This window comes from Oryzias melastigma, linkage group LG11, assembly GCF_002922805.2.
Source record: "Oryzias melastigma strain HK-1 linkage group LG11, ASM292280v2, whole genome shotgun sequence".
Taxonomy (NCBI): Eukaryota; Metazoa; Chordata; class Actinopteri; order Beloniformes; family Adrianichthyidae; genus Oryzias; species Oryzias melastigma.
In genome coordinates, this window is record NC_050522.1 from 21,558,766 (window position 1) to 21,580,910 (window position 22,145).

Sequence of the window (22,145 nt, forward strand, 5' to 3'; positions counted from 1 at the left end):
ATAATTGGTAATTAGTCAACTATTAAAATATTTGCTTGTGGCAGCCCTACTTCTAAGGAAATAGTGAATCCCAGCATGCATTTTATTGAAGATAATCTTTAAATTTAAGATCTTCCTTTATGTTTGCGTGTTTAGGACAAGATGCGCCTGGTTTGCTCTGTTTGTTAAACCATAAATAAAAAGAGCGTCTGAGCAGCCAGGATGTATCGTCCTGCAAGAGCAGACACTAAAGCGGAGCTGTTAGGGCTGCACAAGTGTCTCATTCTGTATTCAAGCCTTGATCTTCCACCTCTGATTGTGCGCCAGCGCCGGACTCTAATTACGCGCGTGCTGCCCGAGGCCTCCTCCTGATGTCCGGTGTGTAAGCCACAGCCAGGCAGGATTTTCTGTCCTCCTTCAGCGTGCCGCTCTCTGATGAATGATGGAAAACTCCTCTGCTCGGGCCCAGGATCCGCCCTGAGTCACACGTTGACCTTGTGGCAAAGTTAATGACTTTGGCTGTGGCTATAACCAGCTGCTTCAACTAGGCAGTAAATACAATGTGATGTTGAATACTGATTCATTTTGGGGTTGTGTATTCCAGAAGGGAATAAATTAGGATTTAGCTCACATTAGTTTTGGCAGTATCCTAAAATTAGAACTATAAAACTACAAGCCCTACATTATAAACACTGTGTGACACATATGACTTGTTATGAACATTTATTTCATATTTAATATTCTTTTTGAGATTTATAAGCTTTTATAAAGTATAAACTCTGAAAGTAGCATCTTTACCGGACTGTAAAAACATGTTGGGAATCTGATTTTATTTTTGAAAGTCTGAAAAAGAATAAGAAAAAAATAAGTAAAGTTTTACAAAACTAGAGTTTGTGTACTTAAGTTGTGACAGAAATCAAAACAACAAATCATCATTCTGGTTTTGAGATTGCTGTATTAGCTGACAACACCTAACCCATTGACTGTATATGAAAACTGGACCATGTAAGTATGATGTCACCCGTAGAAAATGGCTTACTTCCGACTCCAGAGAAATAAAGTTGAGATTTTTTTCGAGATACGAACGCCGCCATGTTGGAACCAGAAACCGTCAGTAAGCAGTAGCTGCGTTTACATGTGCAAAATGTCTTGAAACCGGATTAGATTAGTACTGTGCACGTGGGCCCTGAAAAACTTTATCTGATTAAAACAAACGTTTACATACGCTACACCTTCATTTGAAATAAATCCTTTTCACGTTTTGCAGAACTATTTAAAATATTGGAAACAGAGATATAAGAGGAGAACGTTCTGTTTGAAACAAACAAAGCTGCAGTATAGAGTGAGATGATCTTCTAATCATGCTTTATTATCATTAATAATATCTTTAAGTGACTGTTCTGTCAGAATTTAAATCAGTGCAGCCATTTCTTTATTCTTGCGGACCTGGAGGTAGGGTAAGGGTTAATATGTACCAGCAGCAACATTTAGCCTGGGATGTACTTAAAATCCGTGTGGGTTCAAATTTAAATAAACAGGATGACAATAATTCAAAGGTTAATCAAGAGTGGCACATTCAGAAGTGGCGTGCATATTTCTTTTAAAAACTCAGAAAACTTTGCTTTGAAGCAGTTCAAGGGAAATGTGGGAATCATATTAATCTTTATAGTGTATCGATCCGATTGGAAACACAAATTCACGTGATTGTTTCTCAGGACAGCTTGGAGGACACAGCAGCTTTTCTGCATTCAAAAGCGGCCTCCATCAGATCACTCACCGTCCTGAAGCCTCTCAGAGACACAGTTCTCCCTGGAGACACTGTTCTCCTGAGTCCGGCGGCTCGCTCGAGCAGAGCAGCCAGACGGACTGCGCTCCAAAGCCTCCTCCAGAGCGCACACCGTAACAAAGCATTCTCCCCTGGTTGCAGACATGAAAGTACAAGCCCGGCTGGTCTGCTCAGAGACAGTTTGTTCATGCGGGGCAGCCGGCCGGTCCTGTTTGCACTACGAAGTCTCCTCTGGAGCGCCACACCGTCTACGCATGGCGTAAAATTCAGCGCAGTAATCTGTCAGTCTGAATCTACTAATTCCAAAATCGAGTGCGCTAGAAATTTCCCAGAAGTCTTTATGAAAGACTAGCTTGCATCGATGCTCACTAGATTGGGAACTATAGACCACAATGCATTGCGAGCAAAACATTTCGAGCAAAAAAAAGTGTTTAAATGTAATTTATGAATAAACCATCCACATGTTCACCACTAGAAAACAGTTGAGTCATAAATAAGCATCGTGAAATGTTTGTATTAATTTGATTTTCACTTCGTAAAAACGGTGACGTCGTATAGAAAAACATTTAGAAAAACAAAAGAAAATGGTAGTGAGCATCGTGGCTTTGAAATCCAGGGTACTATATAGTTTTTTAGTAGTTAGGGGATAACGAGGGAATTTGGACACAACCACAAGCATCTTGGAGCCAGCGTGGGAGGAGTCACTCTGTCCAGTTCTCATTTACAGTCATTGGTTAATTCTCAGTTTTGTGTCTGGTTGTAGGCTGTTAAGTCCAGTTAAAGCCTTAAATAAACATTTAGAATAAACTAACTTTGTGATATAAGATGGAAAGTTGCCTCAAATTGTTAAATTTATTTTTTCATTACTCAGGATGTTGCCATTATTTACACAGTAGGAGAGATTTGCTTAATGAGTTTGGCAGGACTGTAAGTGAGCTCAACAACAGGTGTGTTTGTGTCCTGCAGTGGCGTTGCCTACAGTCAACAACCTGGAGCTGCTGGATATCACCCACAGCACCATGAGAGTGGTCTGGAGGGCCGCCGCCGGGGCTACGGGGTACATGATCCTGTACGCCCCGCTGACCGAAGGAGAGTCTGCAGATGAGAAGGAGGTGAGGCTGGGACATCAGACGAAGAAACTTCCTCTGTTTTTACAGTTTGATTTGGTAAATTAGGGATTATTGCCTAAAATGAATCTTCAAATGTGTCTTTTTAGAAAGACTGACGGGTGGTAAATCCAAAGAAAGCTGAGCATTGACTAACATTTCCTCTCAATTTGTCCTTTTTTCATGTCGGGTTCACGACCCTCTTGAGTGAGGGAGATTCAGCAGAGCTGAGGTCAGAGTCAAAAAGAGAAACCGCATAAATAATTCACGTTACTCTGCCGGGGAAAGTTTTTAATTAGATCGCTGCGACCATTTTCTTTCCACAGCTCCAAGACAAAAAAATAAAAAAAACTGACAAAGATTGAGGAAATGGCAGCAAGAAGCACTCACAGCATTAAAGTCGTTTACACAAAATCTGTGAGCAAATTAGAGGACAAATTGAAGCGAGTAAACAGACAGGAAATTGCACATTACTTCAAAACAAGGAAGCATTTAATAAACAGTCACATCCTGAGAGAGGAATCAGCAGATAAATGTCAAAACCCGATTGCTAAGTCACCATTAAAATAGAAATGACCTATCCAGGTCTGAGACACGCAAGAGCTGTAAAAAGAGAGTGCGTATCCATAGCCTATCCCATTAGACCTCATTATGTCTGCCTGCATGTTGCCCTGCAGGTAGAAGGCAATAAAAACAAGTCGGGAAGGAATTCAAAACCATAATGCATGCTTTTCAGCAGTGAGGGGAAGACTCTCCGGCTCTGCTGGCTCTCACCAGCTTGCTTGGTTTCCACCATCCGGCCATCTGGGAGCTGGGACTTCGATCCGGCACAGATTGACTTGAAAAAATAGAGCTTTTATCATATCGGAGCGTAAGAGAGAGCACGGAAATGATTACATTTATTTCTAGATTAGAATGAAAAGGTCTCTTATGACTGAATCCAACCAAAGATTGTTGTTTTTTCCTATGATATTAGTATCTATTACACAAATACTAATGTGATTTTAGCATATGGTGTTCGCACTGACTAGAACGGGGACAGCAACCTGCGGCTCCAGAGCTACATGTGGCTGTTTTATCTCTACATGGTGGCTCTCTGGTTGAAGAAAAATAAAATAGTAAATTTCAAAATTTGGAGATTAGCTATTAGCTATTATTTACACTAACTATACAATAACATCTTTATTTTGGTTGTCTAGGCTCCCATCTGGCTTTAAACTGTGCGGCTGGATTCCTCCGATAATGCTTGCCGCATTTTTTTGTTATGCTAATGTTAGCTTGCGCTTGTGGCTATTGGAGGAGAGTGTAAAACAAAGGCATGCTGGGAATTTAGCTAGGCTAAACAGTCCCGCCCACAACCCAAAAGTGAATTTCTAAGGAGCTCCTGTTGTTCTGCAGAAAATATATCTTAAAAATGACATAGGCTACTTGATTTTAGCTAAAAACTGCATAATAATTATTAAAAGACCGCTAAGAACAATTTTACAATAGAAAATAAAATAAGTTAGTGGGACTTTAAAAATGAAAATATGTCCTACACATCTGACCCCTACAGCACAAACAAATTAGTCTCTGTCTTTTATATTTCTGAGTGTTGATGGTCTATTTATCTTTTTTTTTTTAATTGACCAATTTCATACTCTCCTGCTGTCAGCTGCTTCTATTGATATTTGAGGTTTTCACTGACAGATTTCCTTTTACGTCACATTTTAACAAAGAAAAAGGCCGTCTGAAACAGACCTGGACATAAATGATGGTACCTCCAAAACAGATCGAAAGTAATTTGACCACCGGGACCTGTTTAACTGAGGAACATCCTATAATTAGTGTCTTCCAACTTGTAATCAGTCGATCTGCCTGTTTATAGGGTGCCATCAGTCACTGTGCTGCTCGGCGTTATGTGTGTCACTGAACGTGGACCTCACAAGTGAAGGACAGAGTAGTTTCAGGGGGTTAGAAGGAGAAGTCGATTCTGAATATGGTATAAAAGAAATACTTTTGAACCAACAATTTCCGATCAATATCTTTTTTTAAGGGTTAATCATGTCTCACATTGGTGCTGGAGGGCAAGGACCACATTTTCTGTCTTACAGCAAAAATGTACCTAAAGGACATTTTGACAAACACCCATCCCCCAAATTATGACATCACTGCGGGCAAAAAGTGTAAAAAAAAAATGAGGCTAAATGGGAATAAAAAAAAATTAAATCCAGTAATGAAGCCAAAACATGCATACCCAAAATTATGTTAAAAATTATATATTTAGCATAATTTTGGGATGGCTACATTTTGGTGGCCATTTTGTTATTTGGCATTTTTCACAAAATAAAAGGAAAAGAACGTTCTTGATTGAGCGATCTTCATGAAATTTGACACACATGCCACCACTTGAAGTCTTGCTGACCTTTGACCTTTGTAAGAGGCTGCCATCTTGGATTTTCCAAAAGTACTTTCTACAAATTTAAACTCCTCTTAAGAGTTTCAATCTATCACCTCATAACTCCTCAAGCATCATTGGGAAGCTACTTGGGAAAAAATGTTGGAATTAAATTTTTTAAATTTTTAACTGAATCCGCATGGCGAAAAAGTGGCGTTCCCCTGTTGCTAGCACATTTTCACCAGAATATTGTTTAAATTTTATACATAACTTGTTGGCTCAAGCTGAACGAAACAGTATGACCAATATGAGCGAGGTTAACAAAACCCCTCTGTTGCTAAGGAAATCCAAAATTTTACTTTTGCCAATTCTTTGAGAACTTATATAGATCTGTTTGTCACCCCGAGGCAACCAAAAAATAAATTGGTTGCTATGGAGCAAAACACCAGTAAAAAGCTGCCAAGGGGAGTATAGCAGCCTCTAAGTCACTGAGGGTGGGTCAAAAATGTGCAGCTTTAATTTCAATTTGAAATAGACTCATAATTAATTAGTCAATTTTAAAGTATTTCATAGACCTTTTTAGGTTGTACTTACATTGACAGAGAAGTACTTTTGTCTGTGTGGTCAACTTGTGATAAACTGTAAAAATTTCGAAAAGCCTGTTTTTAAAGGTGACCCAGTTACCTGCAGTTTGATTATCTTCCCTACCTGTTGTAACCCAGATGTGCCTTTGCAGCTCGGAGCCCAAACTGGAGCAGCTTGATGGATCCTATCTGCTGAAAATGGAGCAAACATTCAAAAGGCTCCTTTCAGAAAAAGTCTTATGTAATGACAGCGCGATGCTCTGCGTGTCCAGACAGGCCAGTGGATGATGGACACAGAGATAGGTGCAGAAAGACAGACACAGACAGATTAGATAGTATGAAAAGATAACACCCCATCATCAGGTTCTGCCAGAGGCGCATGCCTTCATGCTGGATGTGTGTGTTTCTGCAGGTGAAAGTGGCAGACTCTGTGAATGAAGTGGAGCTGGAGGGACTGACGCCCGATACAGAATACACTGTGACAGTTTATGCCATGTATGGCGAGGAGGCCAGTGACCCCATGACCAGCCAGGAAACCACATGTAAGTGTCAACCTGTAGTGCCTTAACTCCTTAAAGGAGTTTGGAAAAGGTTTTTTTTTTTAAAACCATTTGGTTCATGTTCCACCAGATTTAACAGTGTTTTGTGTTTCAGCCTTCAAATCATCAATCTATATATTTTTTTTACTGTAGGATACAGACACATTTTAAAGTTTGTCAAATTTAATAACATACCCTTCTGATAAACGGTGTTTTTGGTGTTTCTAAGATGTTCTTGCAGCATTTTTCTGATGGAAAATTAAGCTCAAATTTGGATTTCTCAGTATTATTTTATTCTAATCATTGTGAATCAGGAGCAGAAAAAAAAACATTTTCAAAAATTTGTGATGTAAAAGATACGTTGAGCTCCTTGCTCCACTCCAATTCTCTGTAGACGACCGGATCCATGAATGTCTTAGTTTTCTCTATCCGAGCTGGCATCCAATAATGCTTCAATAGCTCCAGTAATGCTCCCTGTTTTTGTTTAGTAGGGGGTATGAGAGCATGAAAACAGACAGCTCTCACTCTCAGTTATAGGGGATGGGAAGGGGGTACGGGGTTGCTCCGTGCCAACAGTCCCATCCACAACTCAGTGGCGTATTTTCAATGAACTTTTACAGAAACGATGTTCTAGAAAATGACATGTTTTTCTTTTTTTTGGCTATAAATGGCATAATAAAATAAAAGACCACTGGGAAGGCTTTTTAAAGAGCTCAAAAGATGATTGGAGTGGGACTTAAAGTTTCTGAGCTGTTGGTCTAATCTCTGTTGAATCAAGTTAGACCAAATAAAGCTGTAACATTTTTCTCTATCTGTCACAAGTAAAAAAAAGTCTAAACTGAGAATACAAACAAAAAATAGCTTAAAGACCCAATCCAATGAAAATCGTTTTTTTGGCTGTGTTTTTTGTTTCTGTAGCATTTTTCTCACAGTAGAGGACCTATATAAAATAATTTACGATTAAAACTCTGTTTCTAAGTATTTTTTACGTTAAATCGCACTTGATCTGAAAACTGGATGCTTGAAAATGCTCAGACTAATGATGCAGCTACTGAATGGGCGTGTCAAAGTCTCCTCTCCGCCTGCATGCATCCTGGCGGGCTCACCCTAATGTTTGTGAGACACGATGAGTGTTCAACACTGAGCTGTAGCGAATTGCAACTCAATTGATCCAAAATTGCTCATTGTTATTGTTGCTCCGCTAATGTTAGCTTGAGGCTTTAAGCTAACAGAGCTCTCAGCGATGGGTAGGGGGGCGGGGTTGCTTTGTGTCAACAGTCCTGTCCACAACCCAGAATTGTATTTCTAATGAGCTACTGCTGCTGTTCATTGAATATAATTTGAAAAACTCCAAAATCTATTTGGTTTTAGCTAAAAACTCTGTAATCAAAAATATATGATCACTCAGATTTTGTAATAGAAAAAAATTTACTTGGAGAATATGGAGCCAAACTGGGGCCATAAATATTTGAAACCTAAATAAAAACGTGTAAAAATCAAGCCTAAATATTGGTGTTAAGGTAAGAAAAAAATTAAAGTGACTGAAATTTTCTGCAATTCTAATATAAACTTAATTATTTTCAAATCTTTTTTCACTTTCAACTCTTTTTTTTTTTTGGTTTTGGATCTGAAATTTTCCGGGTTTTAATCTTTTGGCCTCGTTCTGGTACGTGGGGGCGGAGTTAACTCGAAGGACCAATCAAAACTGATGCAAAATTGATGAGTCTTGGTGCATTCACTGGCTTATTTTTTTAGTATATGAAAATCTTTTAGAAAACAAAAACAACCATTACACCGAGGGATCTCTGATGAAGAAAAATTGCAAGTGAAGTGTAATTTGTAATCATTACTGGAGATCTTATGAAGTTAGAATGTTTGTTGGGTAAGAAACATAGTTACCCACAAATAGTCTAATAAAAATAATAATAAAGTTTTAAAAATATATACATATGACTAAAAAATCATGTTTTTATTCCTAATTAAATGTAGATATGTATTTAAAAAAAAAACAAAAAAAAAAACAGCGACTATGGGGTTCAAACTCACGTGACTCCTAATAAAAACAGGTTATATTAGATTTTAGGAAAAATTGCCGAATTTTTTTTTATTTTAATTTTTTTTGCTTAACACCAATATTTCAGCTTGAGTTTTTCAAGTTGTTTTATTTGGGTTTCAAATCGTTATGATCCCAATTTGTCTCCATAGGGTGGAACTTTAATGTTCAGTTAGTAATTAATTAAAGATAAAGTTAACCTCGTTATCTCAAGCATTTAAAATCTCCCTTTACTCCGCATTTCTTCAAACCTAAAAAACAAAAGGTCATATTTGCTTTGCTGCCAAGCCATAAACCGACATCAGATCAGGGGGAGAAACATTAAGGGCACAAATCATCAGCTTTATGAACCGCTGATGAAATATACTGGTATTATGTTTCTCAAAGGTTTTACGACCCTCTGATCTCGACTGGCTGCAAAGGCTCAAACATTCAAAATTTCACGAGACATTTAGATTTAATTGCAGCTGCCTGCTGCTCAGCTGGATGCGAGCCAAACATCTCCCAAAAGGCGAAGCGGCCCCGGCATGAGCGCCGGCTTTCAGAAATGTCACGGGCACGCCTGAGCTGTTCAGAAGGATCTCGAGCATGATCCAGGAAAGAGGATTTCTTTGTTTTCCTGCTTGTTTAAGAGTCGACGAGAGCAGCTGCAGCAGTTATATTTACTCGTGCAGCGTTTTACTGGCCTTTCGCAGGGCAGCTGCCGCACGTTTGAGTCAGGTTCAGGCTCGCCGTCTGCCCCCAACAGAGCTCAAAGCCAGAATCACTTCTTGGCGCCAGCTTCACGCTTCCTCCCCGTGAGAGCTATTTTCTGCTTCCTACTTTTATTCTTGGGAGATTCGGAACCCTGATTGAGGACCTCCCTGCTCAGCCGCCTCCCTGCTCACTAATTAACGTTTTATGAAGTCTCTTTTAAGGATTGAGGCCTGTGGCTTTAAGTCAGGGGACATTTGTCGAGGTAGTTGTGAGGTATGAAAAGATTGAGATCCCTTCCTTTATATTTTCAAAATAAACTCCATCTTACTTATGCGAGCAAGACGTTTTTCCTTTTTCAGCAAAATGAGTCGGCATTTGATCTATGTTCATTTCTCACTCATGTAGAAAGTGAACCAGCACGCACTAATAAATTCCGATTTTCTCATGCACTGAATGTGCCAGACGCTAAAACGTTCTGGTCAAAACGCTGCTTCTTGTCAGCTGTGATGTCACGTGATGCAGCTGAGATGAGCATAATGAGCTTTTCATTGCTGCTTGTTTTGATTCGCTCAAACTGAACTCCATGATTTCACCAGCCACTCATCCCCCTTTTCAAGTCGCTTCTTGACATTTCTTCCATTGCTGGAAAAGAAAATGTAGACTAATTATCACTGCAGTGAGAAGAAGATGCGCAGATGGGAGCAGAGATTCAAACTTTTGGCATTTTTTTTTTGTTTTTTTATGAATTTTAAAGTGTACATTTTTAAATGCTACAAATAAGGGAGCATTTTAAAGGCATGTGTTTTTAAAATGTATGGACAGTGGTCACCTTTTAGCAACGTGGACCTCTTCTAGAGGGTCATAATGCTAGTGTGAAAGCTGTATGCTGAATGCGGCTTCTGAAGATGCTAAAACTAATAGCTAGCTAAAAAAGTTGCTAAAAAGCTTGCTAAAATATTACCTAAGAGCCAAATTATTCAAAAAAAGTAAAAATGTTTAATTTTGCCAAAACAGTTAGCATATTTTTACAATATTAGCTTTTCAAATGAGCCTAAAAACTGGAAAACGTTTAAATTAGCCAAACAGCTAGCATAATGCTATATCATTAGCTAAACTCCAAATTAGCCTAAAAAAACGGAAAAAATGTCTAATTTTTCCAATATTTTAACATTTTTTCTCAAAATTTGCCAAAAACAGCTAGCATGTTGCTAAAATAAAAGCTAAAATCAAGTTTACCCTAAAAAAAACAACAGTAGTTGCTAAACATCCTGAAGTTTGAATGGTGTTTCCTGCTGAAACTATTCAAAAGGGTCATAAGCTTCAAAGTGCACAAAGTTTTTGAAGAATTTGAACAATTTCTCAATATTTTACAACATTCACACATCATTGTGAACCAACAAAATTGTTCTACTTAGCCTGTATAAATAAAGTTAAGGACACACTGGACATTTGACGTGTTCTTAAATGTATGTTTAGCCTATGGTGTTCACACTGAACTAGCAAGGAGGGGCTTCCTCATCTTTTTCTTTTTGTAGTGTTTACTAGCACTTCCACCTACAGTTGGAAGACAGTTGGTGCGATAACTCAAAGTGGTGCAAATCTCCTGAATCTTGCTCCAGGTTTTTTTTTTCACAGCTTCATTCCGATATATGAAAACGTATATATTTTATATAATTCTGGCTGGCATTTCAGCGAATTCTATGGAATACCATCCACATGGCACGACCGAATCTGGCTCCCTGATTGGTCAAAGTTGAGCTGGTTTTGTACATAGAGCTCAAAAAAAGTTCTGAAATAATTTGAACGTGATAATTTTGCACGGAATCCCACACATTTATGCACGTCTGCATAATCTTTTTTGACTGCTAGTGGCCAATTGAACGTAGCTTTAATTTTAAAATGAACTCAGATATTTGGTCGTTTATGGTTTTATTCTTTGACTCGTAATGCAAACGGGTAACTGTCATTGAGTTTGTTTGGCTTTCTTGTCATTTTAACTTCAATCAGGGGTGGAGCTAGAACATTCTATACGGGACGAGGGGGGCAGAAGATTTTGGAAAGGTCAACTTGTCAACAAGTTGGATTAAAAAAAACAAAAACAAGAAGAAAATTTTTTTTTTTTTTTTCTCTCTATAAAAACTTTTATATTCCATATCAAAATTCTTAAGGATTATATTTCAGATTAGAGCATGTTGATAAAGATTGAATTGTTTATTGTTCTGCTTTAAATTTTAAAGGATTAAACCAAAAAAGGAAACGGCTAAAAGTATGTATATTTCATAAAATAAATGTCAGAACTCAATTGCTGTTGTTGGTACAGTTCAAGGTTTTACTTAAAATATAACAAAATAAATAAATTATTAAATGAAACACATTTAGATTTCAAAATAAAACGTTAATCATATTTTAATTTAAATTTTCTGTTAAAGCCAATCCTTTCACAGCTCGTTACTCATATCTTCCCTTTATTTTACATCCTTAAATTGTCATCAACAACAAAACAGAATTAAAACAGGATTGTTTGTTCTTTGTACCAATTAGGACATGTATGAATTTATTTATAAATTTGAAGAGCAGCAACAATTCACAAGCCTCTAATGATCATGTCAGCATTTAGTTGCCCTGAAGCTCGTCAGCATAAATTCACGATTTCCATTTTGTCAGCACACTGTCTTGCATTTCAACATTATAGGAAATTGAAAGATTTCATGAAAGCCTGACTTAGCTTTCTTGTGTATAATCTTTACTTTTTATTAGATCCTTTGTGGGAATAAATAAATGCAAATCCACGAGGTAAACACTTTTTTTTTTTGCGGTGATTTGTGTGAGGCAGTCCTGGATGACTGTCATAATATTTTAAGAATACTTTTTATTTTTAGACATGGACAGCAGATGCTACTATTTCCATGCTGTATAAACTCCCAGTCCTGTGGGTATTCCTGCTGTGGCACAACTTGCCGTAAAAGCGGCAGCATCGTTTTTCCCCCCTGCTGCATCGCTGCTCTCTCCGGTCCGTATTTGCTCCGACCTTCGGTATAATTGAGGTGAAACTATAGTGGAAACAATCAGATTTTTTCTTTTTTTTAATAGAATACAGATCAGTACTTTGAAGCAGAAAGGTTCCCGAGTAAGTTTCAAGGTAAATCAGATTCCCTGCCTGAATTCAAAATGATGAGGGCAAGAAGTTTGTAGACCCGGCAGTACCTCAGAGAGACCGAGAAGGAATTAAAGAAAGAGGAAGCCGAAGCTGAGCCTGGGGGAGTGGGATTGATGTAATGAGGTTCTGTCCATTTTATAATTAAAATAGTGGAGTCCAATAACTCTTGTTCAAAACCTCATGAGTATGTGTGTGGGTGTGGAAACGGGAGAGGAAGAGTGTGAGAAATCATGACCCCCATTAACTTTGTTTCGCTTAACTATGAAAGATCGGCCGTGTTTTTGTTTCTGACGGTGATGTCTTGGTTTAAGTGAGCAGACGACACACAAAAGAGATGGTCATGTTGGGTTTTTACTCCCTGGTGATGATTTTTAATCGATGTATTATTTGTAGAGCACTTATGAAAACCAAAGTGTTGCACACAAAATAGAAAATAAATGAAATAACTAAACAATTAGAATTAATTTGAAAGTTCTTAGCTTTATCTGACTGTTGATGATACTGACGAGTAGGAATTTGTTACATGTCATAATTTGTGGTTACTGATATGATTCATAATTTTGAAATATCTGATTCAATCAATCCTTTAGCCAAAACTTTAAAGAGTTTGACTCATAGATAAATACTAACAGTGCAATTGAAGTTTTCCAGGACGGTAATCAAGTGTAAATTAAATATGTGTACAAACAAAAAACTGAATACAAATTAATGGCAAATACCATTTTAGTTTCTTAAAGTTCAGCCCGCTGTTGTTTTTCCACATAAAAACAGTACAAATGGAGCATTATTAGAACATTGTACCACACTGTATGGTCACGTCTTTGGTAAATTCGAAATAGTGTTCCCACACATTAAACTGTAATGATGTAGTGATGACACTTTGGCCCGATCCGAATACCATCCCTTCTCACTCCCCCTCATTTTTAAGTCCCATTAGTTGTCACGCACCTAATGGCCAAGTCACAATTCAGTTGCAACACGTCGGCGATGGGTAAAACCTGGGAAATTTGAACAAAATCTTTAGACAGATCTCACGATTTTGCACCCGTCGGCGGTGCCCTCAGACTGAATAGGAGGCGCCCTGCGACGATTCGTATGCTTCCTGTGATCGCCTCCGACGACGGGAGGACCAAGGGGAGGAGGCAGGGGAGAAGGAAAGGGGAAAGCAGGAGGCAGGGGGAAGGGCAAAAACAGGCAGTCCGAGACCAGGGGGGAAAAAAGTTGAAAGAAAAGACGCTCACAGATATCGTCTCCGATGCAATCGGAGGGTATCGTAGGTCATCGGAGATTGTGTCTGGGATGCCCAAAATGGGTGTAAAACCTTGCGAGCAATCGTAAAATTTTAAGTTCAAAGTTGGGGACTGCGAGGGGTGTGGCGATGCCTAAAAAATCTGCGACAAACCGCAGGCGTCCAGAGAGCGCCTCCGATTGGTGCAAAATCGTGAGATCTGTCTCAAGATTTTGTTCAAATACCCAGGTTTTACCCATCGCCGATGCATCGCAACTGATTTGTGACTAGGGCATAGTCCCCGACAGATCGCCGACATTGTGACTGGGCCATAAGTGTGTAAAATGTTTCTCCGCCTTTGGCCCATCCCCGTGGAAGGGATGAGCTTCAGACACAGCTGTGCTTGGGAACCCTTTGGTGGTTTTACCTCCTCAACCAAATCCAACCCCTTACAGTTCCTCTCTTTTTTCAGTGTAACACAAGGCCACTGAGTTGGTGTTATTGTAAAATAAACTTACTTACCATCAAAATGGTATTTTCCAAAATCAATTATAATTGATTTATCTCGTGTTAAAATTATTTTTTTATGGTATTGGTCGATCCAATTCACTATTTAATATTTACCTCAGACAGATCGATCTGGTTGGATCATTGGAATAGAAATGGATTCATCGATTGAGTCAAATAATCGTGACACCCTTACTAATGAAGCTTCTCCTCCTGCTCTTTAGTGCCGCTGATCCCAGCAAGAAACCTGCGTTTCTCTGAAGTGGACCACAGCTCTGCCCGCCTCACCTGGGAATCTGCCTCCAGGTTGGTCAGGGGTTACCGCATCATGTATGTCAAGACCAACGGGGTGCAGACCACAGAGGTGAGACAGACCCACCAACCTCCACGACATTAATCTAACTGTAAAAGACTATCAGAAAGTTCCACAGCTTTAACATATCTGTAGGTGGATGTTGGCAAAGTGACGACCTATATACTGAGGAACCTGACCTCCCTGACGGAGTACACTGTTGGTGTGTTTGCCGTCTATGATGAAGGAGAAGCTGAAGCTGTGACCGAGAGCTTCACAACAAGTAGGGACCGCTTTTGTTTTGTTATTTTAAAGATCTTCTCTTCACCTTCTAATCACAGCTGTGTTTCATGCATAGAGGTTGTCCCCGACCCGCTGGATCTGAGGAGCAGCGACATCACCACAGAGAGCTTCAGGGTGTCATGGCGACACGCCGCAACTGATGTGATTCTGTATCGGATCACCTGGACTCCGACAGATGGAGGGGACAGTAAAGATGTATGTTCTCGTGCTTTGCTAGAACTTCATTAAGTTCTTCTAACAAATCTTGAAAGGCATCACACGGCCAGTACGTACATGTTCTAGTGCATGGATGAAAATTGGCCATATATGAAAGTTGTTTTGCCGTTGTTAAATCAACAATAATTCCCCAGCCAGCAAGGTCGAGTGGGCCCCATATGGTTTAAAAGTGGACAGAAAATCTGGTCCCCGAATGGGTTTGGCCACGGTTTCTGTGGTGACCCCACCGGTGTTAGCCCACATTGGCTTAAGTGGCGATTCAGTGGGTAGGCACGCTATGCTAGCCAGCCTTCTGGTGGATTGCGAAGCATGCTAGCAAGCTCCACTGTATCATGCTAGCGAGCTCCGCTGTATCATGCTAGCGAGTTCGCTGTATCATGCTAGCGAGCTCTCCTCTATCAAGCTAGCTCGCTCTGCTGTATCATGCTAGCGAGCTCTCCTCTATCAAGCTAGCGAGCTCTGCTGTATCATCCTAGCGAGCTCTGCTGCATCATGCTAGCGAGCTCCACTGTCTCATGCTGGCAAGCTCCATTGTATAAAGCTAGTGAGCTCTTGTGTAGCGAGCTAGCCTGCTCTGCTGTAGCAAGCTCCACTATATTGAGCTAGCAAGCCCCGCTGTAGTGAGCCTAGCTGTAACGAGCTAGCAAGTTCCACTGTATCGAGCTCCATTGTAGCGGGTTCCGCTATAGCTAGCGCCCATGTAGCAAGGTAGCATGTTCTGCTGTAGCGAGCTAACGAGTTCCACTTCAGCGAGCTAGCGAGTTCCACTGCAGCGAACTAGCAAGTTCCACTGCAGCGAGCTAGTGAGTTCCATTCTAGCAAGCTAGCAAGTTCCACTGTAGCGAGCTAGTGAGTTCCACTCTAGCAAGCTAGTGTGATTTATTGAGTTTCACTGTAGCTAGCTCCATTGGAGCGAGCTAGCGAGTTCCGCTGTAGGGAGCTTTGTTGTAGCGAGCTAGCGAACTCTGCCGTCTACCAGGAGGCTTACCAGCGTAGCGAGCCTACCCACCCACCGAGTGCCCACTTAAGCCAATGTGGGCAAACACAGGTAGGGCCACCACGGAAACTGTGGACAAACCCATTTGGTGTCCACATTTTCTGCCCACTTTTAAACCATATGGGGCCAAGTTCATCAAGCTCTTAGCTACTTGTTTTTGGTGTCAACTAAGTTTATTCTTATTCAATTATTCTCACAATTCAAGCTTTTATTTTGTGGTGTACTAAGGCTCAGTTTCTGTTTGTCATTGCAACACAAATAACGACTCACTTGCAGATCAAGGATAAATAATACATAAAAGTGGGAAAAAGTCTTTATTCAATGATATTTTTAAATAATCTTCGATTCAATGTCTGTGCAAACATGCATGTGGGTGTGGTTTGACATTTTGGTCTGGTAAACATGGATCAAAAATTTCCATTTAGATTTAAAAAGAAGATTAAAAAAAATGATGAAGAGTCGAGTTTCGCCTTGTTTTGTCACCTCAGTGTCTACGAGATGATAATCTCTGTTTTCATTTTCTTTATTCCTTTATTTACAGGCTCAGTTTTTATTATTTATTTCAAATAGATAAAAGATAAAATCAGGTGTTTCTTTTGGATATTAAAAAGAAAAAAAAGCTTCCTAAGGTTGTCCGTGCTGGTCCTCATCTTCTGTTTACATAAATGTCATGGAGTGTTATCTTCCCTGTTGTAGTTTATGGTGGACGGCAACGTGAACACCTATGTGATCAGAGGATTAAGCCCGGACTCAGAGTATGAAGTCCTCGTGGCGGCCATCTATGCAAATGAGCGCGAGAGCGATGAGGTCATCCTTGTGGAGACCACGGGTAAATAAGTGCTTCAGAGCTTAAAAGATCCTCCGCCCTGTTTGATAATCTGTCAAATAAATTCAATTTTTATTATTATTATTCCTGAACAAGCCATATTTAGGATTAATCTAACTTTTACATGTGTTTTTTTATCTGATTTTCAGCTAAGAGAACAACTACCATTGCCACAACTACCACAACACCAAGTAAGAATTTCTTGTAAAAAGTACAATTATCATTTTTTGCACTTTCTCACTTTAATATATTTTTTTTAATTGTTCTGTCTTCCCAAAAAATGTGTTTATTCATTTCCAAGTCAAACAAAAAATGCATCTGTTCAAATTGCCACTTTAAACATTTTAATCTTTTTTTAAACTGTTTTTTGTTCATATTCATGGTTATTTTATTGCTATTTTTATGATTTTAGTTCTTTTAAGTTCTAACTTGATGTGTCATTGGGTGCTTCATATGGGTGTGTATTGGCGAGAGTCTGGCAATATCTTGATGCGTATCGTGATACGTGTGTCATGATACGATACTCATCGTGACTTATCTCAATAATAATATACTATATTTCACTATTTTTTTAATTGTGACTTAAGAATTGTCTGAGTAATAATACGTTTTACAAAAGTAAAATAGTTAAAAACATATTATTTAATGATCATAATATTAAGCACTTCAATCTTATCTCATAAACAAGTTGCTTTGACACGAGCAAATTCATGGTGCTTTTATTTTGGTAATTTAGGAAATATTTAGGTGGAAGACCAAAGTAAGAGTGAACTATATCTTTGCTTTTAAATTATTTATTAAATATTGCCTTGGCTGTATTTTAAGTCGATAAAAGCATTGTGATATTTCACCAAATCAATATTTTCTTGCACCTCTAGTGCCTAATGTATTTATGTTTATTGTTAGGTGGAGGGAACAATAAAGGTTAATTCCTATTGGTCTGTGTTTCCAAAAGTTCCAGTCCTTAAAAACTGTAGTTCAGTTTTGATGATAGAGAGAACTATTAAATTGAGCTACCACATATAGTACAAGGCTGATGTTAGATTTTACATCATCTTGACTTTCTGTTTCGAGGACGACAGCATGAAAGAAGTTGGACACAAATTTGACCCTGGAGACCCCAGAAAATGAAATGCCAAAGTGATGATCTTCATCTCATTTTGTCAGATTCTGTGACACGTTTGTGTTCAGCCCTCTCAACATCTTTGACCGTGCAGGTCCTCGACTCGGAGTGAGGAACATGAAGATTGATGATGAAACCACGTTCAGCTTGCGGGTGTCCTGGCAGCCAGTCGACGCCAGAAACGTCCGACAGTATCGACTGAGCTACATCAGCATGCGGGGAGACCGGGCGACGGAGACGGTAGGGCTGACAGAGTTGGCTGATTTCATTCCCGACGTCGCCGCGATCGGCTTTAAATGTCCGCAATGGAAACTGTGTTAGTTCTGAGATCAGCCTCAGAAGAGACGTGAATGGATGAATAATTTATCACAGACTCAAGGTCCAAAAGACAATAAAAGCAAACAGAAAGAGCCAACATTATAATAGGTACAATAACGCAAAGTGTGTAAAAATGCGAAGAATAAGAACTTAAAACTTAAAAGCAAAAGGGAATCAAAAAAATAAAATAAAAAAACAGGATACTCAGTAAAATTGTTAAAAACCAGAGCAAAACTAATAATAAATATGAGAAAAACATCCACTTTGTCCCAGTTTGCAGGAAGAGCTACAGGTTTATTGCAGTGGGGTAAAAACATTTGTTAGCGACAAAAATGATGAGCAAACCCGGAGAAATCCAGCTGTACAGTTTTGAGCTCAGACGAAGAAAATGAAAATGTTAATGGATCTAGTCGTCTACAAGTGTATTTATCAAAATGGTGCATTCTATTTACTACATCACCAATAAGCTCTTTTTAAAACAGCATTTTTTTCATCTGCTCCTGATTCATATTGATTTAAATAAAGAAATACAGAGAAATGCAATTTTGAGCTTAATTTTCTTAATATATGTTCTTGTTAAAAACATAATTTCTATTGGAGTGGGTCTTTAACAGAATGTATTTTTTTTAAACTATCAATTAAAAAAATATTAAATGCAAAACTAAACTTTCAACCTCTCTCCATATTGGGCCAAGAAGGCCTTTGACAAACTCACTCTATTATTATTATCTCACCTTCTTTGTCACCCCAGAACCCCAAGATGCAATATTCTACTTTAAAAAGCATTCTAAAAACACATTTAGATGTCCCAAGACACTAACAACACACACGGTAAACGTATTTACTCCTGGGCAATTCAATTTTCTAAGAGCATGGGTTGAGCTTAAGGGTTAAGCCATCAAGTGTTGAAGATTGAATTGGTTGTAATGGATACAAGTCAAGAAATCCGTCTTTTTTTTGTATTGATCTGCTCTTTTATCCTTTTTTATATCCTTTATTTACATATTTGTTGAGATATTTAATCTAAAGAGAGTCAGATTTGTCAAACTTAACCATAAAAACAACATTTTTTTTCTGTAAAACACACAGAACACAGATCCTAAAACATAATCTTCCTTGATCTTTTCCTAATTGGTGTTCATCTATTTTTAATGTGGCTCATGCCCCGAATTTAAAGTTTCTTTATAGTGCCACGCTGTCACACAGGAACTGGAGCTTCACAGCGGCACGTTTTTTGTCTATATTTGAAGGTTGTGACGGGTTGTGCAGCATCAAGGATTCATAAACTGTGTAGTTTTCAGCAGCAGTTATCAATTAATCATATAAAGTTTCTGTTTCCTCACACACAGATCTAGCAGAGAGGGTGGCTGATGGATGTAAATTTAGAGGGAAAAAAAGGGATTTTTGGATGAAGATATAATGGCATCTTTATTGGGGAGACGGAGGAAGAGGAGTCGCTGGAGGTGGCAGGTCGTCAGGCAAATGTTGGGATGAACAGAAAGGAGGAGGGGAGATAATGATGATAAAAACGGTGGCAGACCTTCAAACCGCTCCTCCAGACAGACTGACAGGTTTCACACTAATGAGCCGACAGAGAGCGAGGGATGGTGCAAAACCTGAAACAGAATCAACCATGACGAAAAGCACCACTGTTATTGTGAAAATTCAGGTAATGAACGTTTGTTTGCAGGCTTTGTTCTGAGAAAAAAAGTGAAATATCTCCAGTTATTTGAAGGGAGATAAAGAAACATTTTTTTTTTAAAGTTTTTATTTATTTGCACAAACAAATGCTTTACAGTGACATTCAAAAGTTTGGACACAGATACTCATCATTTTTAAATATATGTAAGTTGTTCCAACCTTTTAAAGTCCCCCTCCGATGAAAATCATGTTTTTTTTTAGTTTTTAATTTATATGTGTGGCATTTTTCTTATTAAAGAGAAAAAAATGTAATAATAAATCACTGGAAAGGCTGGAAAATTCTCCACGGAGCTTCTTGATGTGACCACGGAAATGTGAACGGCGGCTCATTTGACTGCAGTTGGAAAGGATTGTAAATCAAAGATGTTAGCTTTAATTATTTTATCAAGAACTCTTGGGAAAAACCAATGATTGAATGTATTGATCACAGCAACGTCAATAAACATTGGAGAATTAGCTAAAAGAGTCTTTGGTGAACTGGAAGGGGAGGAAGTTCTGTCCATGAAGATCTTCACTTCCTCGTCCAGCTGACATCCGGATCAAAATGATATTGCTGGACATTTTCATGCAGCAGCGGTGAAGATTTATGCACAGAGCTATCATAATCAGACAGGGGCGGGGCTACTAAGCTCCAAAAGCCACGCCCCCTCAGAGGACATTTCGGAAAAAGAGGCTTCAGATCAACATAAAAAATGACTTTTAAGACATTAAGTTTGGTTAAAAACTTCATAATCATAAAAAACAATACTGAGAATTTTTTTTTTTAATAAAGAAATATTTTTTTATTGAACTTCAAAAGAAAGTCCAGATCTCTTTGGTAACAGAATTCCTTTTTAGTTATTTTTTTGTATGAAAAGTACTATAAAAATAAAGATTGATTGAAGTCATCATTTAAATTTTATATATTTAAGGGATGAGAGATTTTATTACGAGGTTGAATATTATTTTAAAGTTGGATCCAACTATCAATCTTCATCATCGTCTTCACCTTTTTCCCCAATAATTCATTGTTTTTGCCCATTTTCTTAAAACATAGTCTTTCATTCCGGTCCTGGAATCACACTCAGATTTGTTCCATATTCGGATGACTAAGTTGGCATTTAAATATGTTGATTTGCATCATCGTCCCAGCGGAGGCTGCGTTTCTCTGCTGGACACACATCAGTTTTTCATTTGGACAATAAAGACTCACCAGATGCTCACACCAGGAGCTTGTTGAAAGAGATTTCTAACAAAGTGTGAACAGCTGTAAGCTCTGTTTGTCGGTTCCATTAGGTTATGAATCCCGAAGTGCCGCGATCTGAAGCTTCTGACTGGATTGAAGGAAAAAAAAAACACTGGCAAGCTTCCTCAGCTTCCTTGCAAGTTTCTGTCTGTGCTTCTTGGCTGCCAAACAAGGGCCGTCGGCCATTAAGCAAAAAGATGCAAATGAGAAAAATAACTCATTTACATCTTATTGATGTTGATATTATCCCTTCTTCTGAAATAGTTCACTTTGTATTAAATATCTCAAGTTTTAAGACGATTCAAAGTTCTCGTTCCTCTTTTTCAGTCTATAATTTATTTCCATTTAGACTTTTTTGACTTTTTTTCTTAGCACTTGTCTCTGTTAGCAGTGTAGCTGTTGGGTGACCTGCTTCTGCAGCCATCTGTCCACTAACAGCTGTGATGATGAACCTGCTGAGGCTTCATTATTTTTCCACCGAAGTCCAACAAACCCAAGGAGCTGGACTGCAGCTGGATGAGCAGAGCGCCAGACAAATTATAGGAGAAACGTTTTAGTAGATATGGAAACATGTTTATGTTCTGTTCAAGACGGTCTTTGTTTTACTAAAATATCCAAATCTGGAGGGACGAGATTTTTCTCTTTAACATGAGGATTCGATGAAATTACACTAACAAAATAAAGAAATACTTAGGAAAAAAGCCCAAAAAAAGCATTTACTGAAGTGTTTGCTTTTTCAAAACATCAACATTAAATGTTTTACTGCAATAGCAAAAGCTTTTTTTTAAAAACAAATAAAAAATTAGGCTGAACTTTTTTTAGCTAAAGTTTATAATTATTTTATCTATGTATTTGATAGCAACAGTACTCATTAAATACTTTCACCAAAAATAAAGCAAAAACGCTTTTATATACTGAACGGGTTAAAAGAACAGAACTGACTAAAACTTTATCTTTAATTTCTGAAGACACAATTTAAGGTGGAAATGTTCCTAATGGAGCCCCTACCTTAATTGATTCGGCAGTTTTTAACATTATTTTTTTCAATAATTTACTTCATCAATATTTGAAGATCCAAAGCCATGAAAGCTAGATCTTCCTTCTCTTTACTTCTGCCACAGTCTACATAAAA

At 38.4% G+C, this 22,145-nt stretch overlaps 1 protein-coding gene across 5 annotated transcripts in view; it reads left to right on the forward strand.

Annotated features, from left to right (window-relative positions):
* Positions 1-22,145, forward strand: part of LOC112162546 (collagen alpha-1(XIV) chain) — a 149,787-nt gene that overhangs the window by 65,402 nt on the left and 62,240 nt on the right. For all 5 annotated transcript variants that reach the window (XM_024298342.2, XM_024298345.2, XM_036214138.1 and 2 more), the window contains 8 exons: positions 2,732-2,877; positions 6,245-6,374; positions 14,237-14,376; positions 14,461-14,587; positions 14,663-14,802; positions 16,517-16,649; positions 16,796-16,837; positions 17,864-18,009. In XM_024298342.2, coding sequence (XP_024154110.1) covers positions 2,732-2,877; positions 6,245-6,374; positions 14,237-14,376; positions 14,461-14,587; positions 14,663-14,802; positions 16,517-16,649; positions 16,796-16,837; positions 17,864-18,009 — 1,004 coding nt within the window. The remainder of the gene's footprint in view (positions 1-2,731; positions 2,878-6,244; positions 6,375-14,236; positions 14,377-14,460; positions 14,588-14,662; positions 14,803-16,516; positions 16,650-16,795; positions 16,838-17,863; positions 18,010-22,145) is intronic.